The sequence below is a fragment of the Zeus faber genome, assembly GCF_960531495.2.
Source record: "Zeus faber genome assembly, chromosome: 10".
In the NCBI taxonomy this organism is placed as follows: domain Eukaryota; kingdom Metazoa; phylum Chordata; class Actinopteri; order Zeiformes; family Zeidae; genus Zeus; species Zeus faber.
Genome location: NC_137199.1, coordinates 2,618,139 through 2,628,743, shown reverse-complemented (window position 1 = coordinate 2,628,743; position 10,605 = coordinate 2,618,139). Strand labels below are relative to the sequence as shown.

Genomic DNA, 10,605 nt, shown 5'->3' with positions numbered 1-10,605 from the left:
ACAAGAATAACCTTCTTCCGCGTCGAAAAGAAGAAAGGCAAGCCAAATGGTCCAAAAGTCTTTGGCGAAATACGAATTAGCGCTACCAGCTGGTAAGGAGTGTGGACCGAAAATCAAGGATACAACTTTTTTTAATAAAACAAATAACCAACAACAAAATTTGTACTCGATTCAAATTATCTATCAACCCATCCCTATATATAAAGTGTAATAATTTGCAAAACCTCTTTGCCGTGAACCTTTTTGCAAAATCTCTTCTCGATCAAAAGTTAACCTTTCTCATTATTAAAGCCTTCCATCATTGACCAATCCTTAAAACCCGATAATTCCACCATGGAACTGTTAGACTGATATCTAACTTACTTATTTATTTTTTCTCTTATATTCTGACGTTGCAAAATAACCCATTAATTCAAAGAAAGTTTAACTCTGAAAGGTTTATTATAGTGGACCATCCCACTTATATCTAAAATCTCGGAACTGTATTACATCTAGTGTATTCAATGAACTTCTCACAGCAGAATCAAATGCTATACACCCATCATCAAAACTGACCTAATCAGTCCAACAGAAATTGTTTTTGTCGTTAATTGCTTAATTTCACTTCCAACCAAACATCTCATTACATTTTATACTTTTTTTTTTGCATTTATCTCTTATCTTTTATGTGCGCTGACCATGTTAATCTGTCACCATGCCATAATAAAAAAAAAAATAAGGCACGCCGCCCTCTCCATTAATTACCACCTTATTGCTGGAAAAAAATAGTGTATTTTTTGTATTGAAAATCGAATCCCCATTTTAATTATTATTAAACTCTCTGGACAGCTTCTTGTAACTGATTGACGACAAAATCTGTATTTCTTCCTCTTTTCCACATTGCTCCATCATCTGCAACTAAAGACAGGCCTATATCAACGTCTTCTTTTGAAAATACACCATTAATCATTATCGAACTAATTATACTTCCGTGTAGCGTTCCATTTTCAACAATCATATACCTTCTTTAAAACCTTTCCCAACTTTTATTTTAATTCCTCACACCAAAAAAAAAAAAATCTTCAGACCATCTGAATATTTTCCCTCTTATGCCTAACTTAACCAAATTCAGTTAACACTCCCTCCTTCCACATTATGTCGTATGGCTTTTCTACATGTAGAACTCAAGCCTTTCTTACTTCATTATCTAAGCACAACATCATTCCTTTACCTCTTCTAAATCTACTTTATACCTGACTCAAGACTCCTTTTTGCATTTAAAAAATACTGTATGGGATGTCACATAAATTATCTGGCGCCCCTTGTGACAGAAGCAACGCATAGCAAATCATATGCCGAAATTGCAACTTTTGCAAGCTATCTATTTCTGACACATTAACATATAAAATAAGTTTAAAAAGAAATGGGGAAAATCACCTTTTGTGTTGTTCCTGTTGATCATGACTTGTTATTGTCCAACGCATTTGAATTGGATCAATTCTGGGGGAAATTAGTTCTCTGCATTTGACGCATCCTATACCTTGGAGCAGTGGGCAGCCGCAGTACAGTGCCCGGGGACCAACTCTCCAGCTCTTTTTGCCAGTGCCTTGGTCATGGGCACCGACAGGAGTATTAACCCCTAACATACTTGTCTTCTGATTTGTTATGCTGGAGACGGTGATATTGTAGTAGTAAGATCATTTAAAAAAAAAAAAAAGCTTTATGAGGAGTGCACCATAAAGAGAGCAGTATAATCAGAAAAAATAAAGAATCTTTAAAAAATATGATAATAAAATAAAATAAAATAAAAAATGGAGACAGTATCTCTGAATTCCCACGTCTTAGCTCATCTTCCAACGTCCCTTAAATCATCACTTTGAGAATCTGATATCGGTGGATGCAATAAGATAAGATAAGACTTTATTAATCAGGAAATTCTGAAGTTTTGGCGTTGCATGTAAGGATAAATACCATATTTCCCTTGGAAAATGTAATTATATTCTATATTGAACCACACAATGTTACTCATTGTCTATATAAATAACAGGTCCTACATAGAGGAATAAAGTAAAACATCAGTCTATATATATATATATATATATATATATATATATATATATATATATACTGACAGCTAACACCCCTGACAGGTGATTGATCTCGTTAAAATGGCACCTGTCAAGGGGTGGGATATATAAGTCAGCAAGTGAACGGTCAATTCTTGAAGTTGATGTGTTTGAAGCTACTGTAGCACAAATTGCCGAAAACATTAGTGCTGGCTATGATAGAAAGGTGTCAGAACACACAGTGCAACGCAGCTTGCTGTATATGGGACTGCGTAGCCTCAGACCGGTCAGGGTGCCAATGCTGCCCACCGTCAAAAGCGTCTACAATGGGCACATGAGCATCAAAACTGGACCATGAAGCAATGGAAGAAGGTGGCCTGGTCTGATGAATCACGTTTTATTTTACATCATGTGGTCTGCCATCATGTGGTTGACCAGTAAATGACACACAGTTTTTGTGTCATTTACCTGAGGAGGAGATGGCACCAGGATGCACTATGGGAAGAAGGCAAGCTGGTGGAGGCAGTGTGATGCTCTGTGCAATGTTCTGCTGGGATACATTGGGTCCTGGCATTCATGTGGATGTTCCTTTGACATGTACCACCTACCTAAACATTGTTGCAGACCACGTACACTCCTTCATGGCAATGGTATTCCCTGATGGCAGTGGCCCCTTTTAGCAGGATAATGCACCCTGCCTCACTGCAAAGATTGTTCGGGAATGGTTTGAGGAACATGACAAACAGTTCAAGGTCTTGGCTTGGCCTCCAAATTCCCCAGATCTCAAAATGATCGAGCAACTGTGGGATGTGCTGGAACAACAAATCCCATCCACGGGGGCCCTACCTCGCAACTTACAGGACTTAAAGAATCTGCTGCTAGCATCTTGGTGCCAGATACCACAGGACACCTTCAGAGGTCTTGTGGGTCTTGAGTCCATGTCTCGACGGGTGCGAGCTGTTTTGGTGGCAGGAGTGGGACCTACACGATATTAGAGAGGTGGTTTTAATGTTGTGGCTGATTGGTGTGTCTATATATATATATATATATACACACACACACACTCACTTTTATAACACCCTCTTTGTAACACACACACACACACAACACATTTCTAACAGCGATCTAACACTGTATCAGCCTTGTGTGCGTGTGATCCTCTCTCCCTCTCCCTCCTCTCGCCCCCCCTCTCTCTTCCTCTCTCCCTCTCTCCTCTCTCTCTCCCCGTCCGCTGTTCCTCTCCAGCTGACTCTGGGTGAGGATAAACGATCAGTCAGCCGGGTCAGTCCGTCAGACCGTCAGCGAGGACGCCCGACGGGAGCGCACCGGTGGAAGTGCGATCTTTATACAGATATAACGGGGCGACCGGGGCTGCTGCAGATAAACCTGTGACGCCGTGTGGACTATCTGGTATGTTGCTATGCAGACTGGCTGGAGCCAGAGAGAGAGGGAGAGAGAGAGCGTATCCAAGAGTCTTGGAGAGAGGCTGTGACTTGGAAACCCAACAAGAAAACAACAGAAGCAAATAAAGACAGAGCATAATTTCCATCTGCGGGGTGGCATCCCGGAGAAACAACTTTTTTTTTTTTTCCTTATTCTCTTTTTTTTTTGCGGGGTGCTTGTGTGCTCGTTTTCAGGGTTTACTGGGAGGACCGAGCAGTTTATGGAGATCAGTGCATATCAATGTGGGATTATTCAGTCCGTTGCTATGCAGACATGCTGGAGCCACACTGTGTCTGACTGACTTGCAGCCCCGCAAACCGGTTGGTGAAGTTGCAAACCCTTCTGCAGATGGCAGTGTGAATTGAATAACTTTTCAACAGCTGGGTAGGGAATTCCTTGCTCTGAGGCCCTTTTTCCCCCCCAAATTGAATGCTTAGATTGTGTAAGTGTGTAGAATTGCCATGCAGACAGACTGGAGCCAGGGAGTCAGAGAGGGAGCGAGTCAGAGAGGTTTGTGAGGCATGGAAATCCCTGCAATGTCTCCAGGTAGGAATTGTTTCTATTTTTCTCCCCCTCGCATTGGTAAGGAAGACTTTTGACATTTGATAAGAGTTCTCTGTACTTCGGGACTAGTTATGCTATGGCCAGGGGATACATGTATCTAAATTAAAACTTATATTATAACATTGTTATAGTATGAATGCAATTTACAGTGCTGCCACAAAACCACACGTTTCCATTGGACTAAGGATTAAGCAAACTATAGATGGTTTAGATTCCGTGGAGGCCAGTTTCAGGCAGAAGAAAGTTCATTGCATTTTGTAGTTAGTGCTGTTCTGTCATTTTACGTTGCACAATGAGGAACCCTCATTTGTTGAGTGATGAATGGAACAAATCCGTGAACAGCAGCAGTAAAGCAGACCAGTCAATGGCTGTGCCCGGCATGGGCATTAACAAGAAGTTCAAGAGGAAATCCCGGGAGCCCAAACGGCTGTACAGCACAAGTGACTTCGGGCAGGAGGAGGACTCAGCTGACGAGACCCAAGAGGATCCCTGTAAAGTTGGTCCAGCACAAAGACAGGCGATGCTCACGCAAAAGCCGTTGTCCAGTATTACTGGGCTTCTACCGGGGCAGAGTGGTGCCCTAGACATGAGGATCGGAAGTAATGTTCCTGCCATCACAGCCAAGCTGTCGCAGTTACCTGTCTCTCAGCTCCACAACCTGCGCTCCTTTCCCTGGCCCCCTATTTCTCCTCCTATTTCCCAACCCCAGTCAAATGGCAACAGACTGGGCTCTTCACCTGCTTTCCCTAGCGTTACATCAACAAACTCTAGTCACGACCATTCGTCCATCCGTCATCCCTATCCCCAGGAAGCCTCATTCTCCGGTCGGCTGATGGGGAGTCAAGATCGGGGAGAGATATCTGCTGCCTTGTCTCTCCCTGGGGTGTCCCAAATAAGGCAGAACGGGTATACAGTGGAGCTCCAGGCCGATTCACCCGAGGTAAATACATGCGTGTCATATTGCGACATACATTTCAGATGTAGTCTTAAAGGCAGCGGAGCTGCCATGAAGCCATGGAGGCTTCATGGCAGCTCCGCTCGGCTGGCTGTGCCACTGCAAACAAGTTATCCATGAAGCAGAAGATGAACGTCAATGGGTCAGTGCACCTGTTTGTGTTGATTTGCAGAGATAGACAGCCTGTTAACACTATAAAAAAACGTTTTTTGGGGGGAAATTCTCACTTTTTGTCTCTTACCCAGATTCAGAAAATAACTTTGATACCAATTTTAACCCCTGTGTGTCCAGTGGCGATAGATGGACATGCTGCATTTTAACAGCGTTAGCTCAATGTAAGGCTGCAGGAGGCCAAATGAGTTATTTAAGCAATGCACCTTGCATCTTAGAACTCCGAATTGTCTCAACAGCTGATTTTCTATTCCAAACCAACCATTTTCTAATAGAGCTTTACAAAAGAGTTTTGTAGTGTCTTCAACAGCTTATCTGGAAGAAAAAATAACTTTAATTTCAGCTCCTTTCTAAAATACATCTGCTGATGCACATACTTTGACACATCATCAGTGATGTAACCTGGAGTCATTGGGTGTTTCGGGTCTTTCAACTTTTAAACACCCTCGTCCAGGCGACCCGACTGTGATTGATCAATTTTCAGTCTGTGTCCAAGTGGCGTGCTACTGGCGTGCACTGGTCTCCTCTCCTTAGCCAGAGCAACCTAGAGGCTTTCTCAACTGCCTCTGAGTTGTTGCTGATGTCTCTCCTCCTGCTTGGACTGGTGATGCCCAGTTCCATAGGCTTTGCGCAGGGATTGCACTTGCAAACCCCCTGCAGCCCACCTTGGCAAAGACAGCAAATGTTTTACTCTAAAGTTGCAGCCTTCTTTCTATCTGACTCCATAAGTTTTAGTCTCCCGACTATATCCACTCCAAGGAGCCGGGTTCGAGGAAGCGGTTGGCGATACGTGAGGATCCATCTTCTGGGCACGTGCCGGAGATCAAAGCGTTACAGCAGACGCGCAGACTGCTGGCCAATGCCAGAGAGAGGACCCGCGTCCATACGATCAGTGCTGCTTTTGAGGCCCTCAGAAAGCAGGTAAAAAAAACTTTCCAACTCCTTGTATGTGAACAAGTACCCACTGAAACTGTTGATGCACTGACACACACCACGCACACGGCCTGAATATCGGAATTACACACAAACTCTCACCCAGACCCGATTTTCTCTTTCACAGCATGCTCTCTCTTTCCATCCCAGTCTTTCTGTAACTCATGCATCAGCTACACACACACACACACACACACACACACACACACACACACACACACACACACACACACACACACACACACACGCACGCACACACATACACACACACACACACACACACACACACACACACACCCACACACACACACACACTTTGATCAGTGTGAACAAGGAGGCCTCTTGTTGGGAATATTATGGCAGCCAAGAGAGGCTTTTGATAACATGAAAAGTGTGTCAGCTCTTCCAGCCCTCCCTATGGTTGGGGTTACACCATCAACCACCAATATCAATATTTGACTGTCTTGACTGTATCTTTGTAAATGTCTATCTATCTAACTTCTTTCAATTTGGGGTGGGGCAGTCAGAATTCATTAAAACATAACAGATCTCCTGTCTCCTGACCAACTCTATAAATAGAATGGAAACTCCCCATCCCCTCTAAACTCCGTCAAAGGGTGCAGTCTTTACCTGCCTGCCTCTCTTCAGCCTTTCCATCTTTCTTTCCATCATTTTGCAAAATTTGCTTTTGTCACGTGACTTTGCACGTGTAACACCTTCCACTCGCAGCCACTATATATATTGTTGTGGTCCTTTGTCCTTCTAGATGTTCAATGGTGTTAGACTCATTATGACCACAATTATAGCTGAAAACATCATAGAATACATGACTGAAATGCATTCATGTATGTCTAAGCAAATATTCCCACCTGTCCGTGTGTCCTAATAAAATTCAATTAATTGTAATCGTACATCATCTAATCTTTCTAGGTGCCATGCTACTCCTATGGCCAAAAGCTCTCCAAACTGGCTATATTACGCATAGCCTGCAACTACATCCTCTCCTTGGCCCAGTTAGCCGAGCTGGACTACACCCCAGACCACACTAGCCTTACCTTCTCTCAGTGTGTAGAGCAGTGCACCAGGACGCTGCAGGCTGAGGGCCGCAGCAAGAAGCGGAAGGTAAGCCTTCGCCGTTTACTTTGACAGAAACAGTGAGTAAAATTGATCATTTATATTCATAAAGATTGTACTGTAGTAGTGCTGTCGATCGCGGTTAGACTCAAGAAGCAGACCAGTGAAAGGTTTAGGAATAACCCTTTCACAAGCCACCTCACAAACTCACATGTACCAATGCCCATGTTTTGTCAAACCTTTATCTGAGTGAATTTCTGTGTCGCAATAACCAAAAATCCAGTGTTTTCATACCTGACGATGTCTGTGTTATATGTTGTAATTTGTAATAAGTCTAAGTGGCTTCATTTTGTGATAATTTCTGAGACTGCTCTTTTGTGGCATTTATCCACCATCCTGCTAAGTCTATCCCTGTCGGTGAGTTTCAACTCGCGAACCAACGAGCCTCTTTGCGGATGCAGTTTATCCATGTTGGTATATGCTGTCACTGTTCCTGAGATTGTTCCCCTTGACCCATGAAACAGTTCTGCAGTCTTTATGATCAGTGTACCTGCAATTCAAGCGCCAACTATTTGGCTTCTTTGGGACTTTCTTTGGAAAGTTGATTGATGTTGCTTCAAAACATCACATATCAAAGTGCTAATTGTCAAACATCTTTTATATTTGGCACATAGTGCTAATTGGCAATCACTCCGATGGGACTCACCGTTCCAGCTGCATTTTAAATTACAATTCCGTATCTTCAAAGTCGAACTCCTTCTCCGCCTGGTGATTATTTTGTCCACGGCTTTTATATCCAGAAATGATGGAGGCAGATTAGAGTCACACATGGCATCAACATGCTTCCCAATATACTTCTCGAGTGATGTTAAGGTCTGGCTTTTGCTTTTTAGGCGAAGCCAACTTAAGGTCAAAATACATAAATACTGTACTTGAATGCAATTAGGAATGGCAAATGCATTCACATTACACCAACCGTGTCTCTTGCAGCGTCCTTGATCACAGAATGTCGAAAAGTGGTTCTGGCGATGTGATCCTCACCGATAGCTTCACCTGTATTTATAACTGTCCATTTGCAACCAGAGCACCCACAATGTATTTTAATTCCAGGTCGAATGGGTTCACTTTTTTCTTTACATGTGGGTGCGTGTTTCTGCATGTTTGCTCGTGGCCACGTCCATTGGTGTCCTAACAGGAACAATAGATCAGCAGGGTGATGGGTGACCAATTAGCAGCTAACTGGAATGGTCCTTTGACCAATGGGAAAATGATTAGAACAGATCATCATCAACAGAACTGGGTGTGCTGCCAACTGTTTTTTGCGCGTGTGTCTGTGTGTGTGGGTATGTGTGTGGGTGTGTGTGTGTATGTGCGTGCGCACGTGTGTGTGTTTGTTTTAGAGACTGAGACAGATAGAAAAAGAATGAAAAACAAAGAGGGCCCAGAGGAAGCAGAAATCATTGACCGATTACCTAACTACTAGCAATATGAATAAAAAAATACAAGGAAGTCTTGACAAGTACGGTAGCTGTCGGTTCCCTGTTTTTCTGACCTTCCTTCCTTTAGACCAGTGTTTCCAAAAGTGTGGGCCCCAGCCACCTGGTGGGCTATGAAGGTACTGCAGTTGGACTGCACAAAGTCATTTACAATAAATAAATAAAAGGTTTTTGATTTTCAATTTTGTAATTAAGTTCAAAATGACCAAATTGTTTACGATTAAACATTTAGATTGAAAAAAGTAATAAGAACTAATAAAATAAATCTTTATGAAACAAAAAATATATAGGAAAATACTTCATCTTAGTCTTGTGTGTTGTTCAGAGTTGTGATCAGGGCTTAATTTATGCCCGATCCTGCTGGAACATGATCTGTGACCTCCCAGATTGGGACAGGCACCTCCCTTGAGATGTCAATCACATTCCTGTAAACCTTCCCGTTTTTCCTGGGATTCTTGCGTATTCTACCCTTCTCTCCCGCTGTCCCCCCCGTTTCAAAATTTTGCCATAAATCTCCCGTATTTTTAACCTTTCTAAAAAATTTAAAAATAAATCTTTCTCCAAACAAAACCAATAATAACAGTGTGGTTTTTTTTATCGTAGATGTATTCATTTTCTTAATTGAATGAAACAAAAGCCTGTGTGTAATGGGGAGACTTTCTCAGTCACTCTCTTAGTGACTTGTGAAATGGGAACCATAGCAGTCTTTGAAAGAGTCCCAGGAACCGTGGAGACACAAAATGTACAATTGTTATGTTTTCTGGAATAAAACGAAAGAGAACAAGCAAGCGGGGAGTGTTAAATCAGCTGTAAACCAGTATTAAAAATGGCGTACTTTGTGTTTTACCAATCAGCTTTGTTCAGTACTACTAATTCCGTCTCATTTAAGGGAAATTTGCTGGTACCAGGACTATTCAACTGGAACCAATTTCGGAACTATTCTCCTGTGAAAAATGGCCTAATTTTCTGAGGACCAAACCAAGTTCCTAGTTCCCGAGTCCTAAGCCCCAAAATAGTGGAGATGAATACATGGATTCCCTGATCCACCTCACCAGCATCTATGTACAGTATGTACCGTTCCCGGCAGGAAAATCAGGACTGAACGGGCCAAACTACCAGACTACCAGGATGAGGAAGCAACATCCAAATACCTCCCCGGAGTCACACACAGTTGCACTCAATGGTCGACATGCCGACAGCTGGTATATTAAGAAACAGACGTACCTACATCAGACAGCAGGGTTCTGTGTCCCACGGCCAGATGGGTGACAGAGCTGAGATCCTGTGCGACTTCCAGATCCGGACAGATAAACAAGTGCTGGCGGCAGTGGACAAGAAACAGAACACCACAGTGGTGACAGACGAGTGGCACCACAGAGAAGGAGTACGAAAGACCGGGGGCTGAATGGGGAACTGGACTGTGCAACAGACACTTAACACATACTGTATCTGCGTATCAATATCAGAATCAGAATCCTTTTATTTACATATACGAGGAATTTGTTCTGGTGAGGTTTGGTGCCTTTCATTGCAGACCATTCGCATTAAAAAATGAAAAATGTTTAAGAGTCTAAAATATAAGAGCCCAAAATAAAATTGAAGAAAAAAGTTAAAAGATAATATAAATTAAAATTTAGACAGACAAATAACAAAACAGAAATAACCAGATATTTAAGGATATAGAATATGTTTGTCACACTCCTGCTTTGTGAACCTCTAGAACTAAGATGAAAATACATTTGTCATTCACAAATAGAAACAGAACTTTTTTTTCTATTCGGTCAGCAAATCCTGCAGTACAGCAGGCAATACAGGTATTTTCTTTCACAAAAACATGTACAGTATGTATTACCCAGAACCATCAGACAAAAAAAAGATATATTATTGTATAAAAATGAAGGGATTTTGGACAAACAAGTTCCAG

General features: G+C 42.3%; 1 protein-coding gene across 1 annotated transcript in view; it reads left to right on the top strand.

Annotated features, from left to right (window-relative positions):
• Positions 1 to 3,317: 3,317 nt before the first annotated feature.
• Positions 3,318 to 10,605, top strand: part of atoh8 (atonal bHLH transcription factor 8) — a 13,637-nt gene continuing 6,349 nt past the window's right edge. The window contains exons 1-3 of the mRNA XM_080008597.1: positions 3,318 to 4,992; positions 5,938 to 6,099; positions 7,042 to 7,233. Of these exons, the coding sequence (XP_079864723.1) occupies positions 4,345 to 4,992; positions 5,938 to 6,099; positions 7,042 to 7,233 (1,002 nt within the window). The 5' untranslated portion in view covers positions 3,318 to 4,344. The remainder of the gene's footprint in view (positions 4,993 to 5,937; positions 6,100 to 7,041; positions 7,234 to 10,605) is intronic.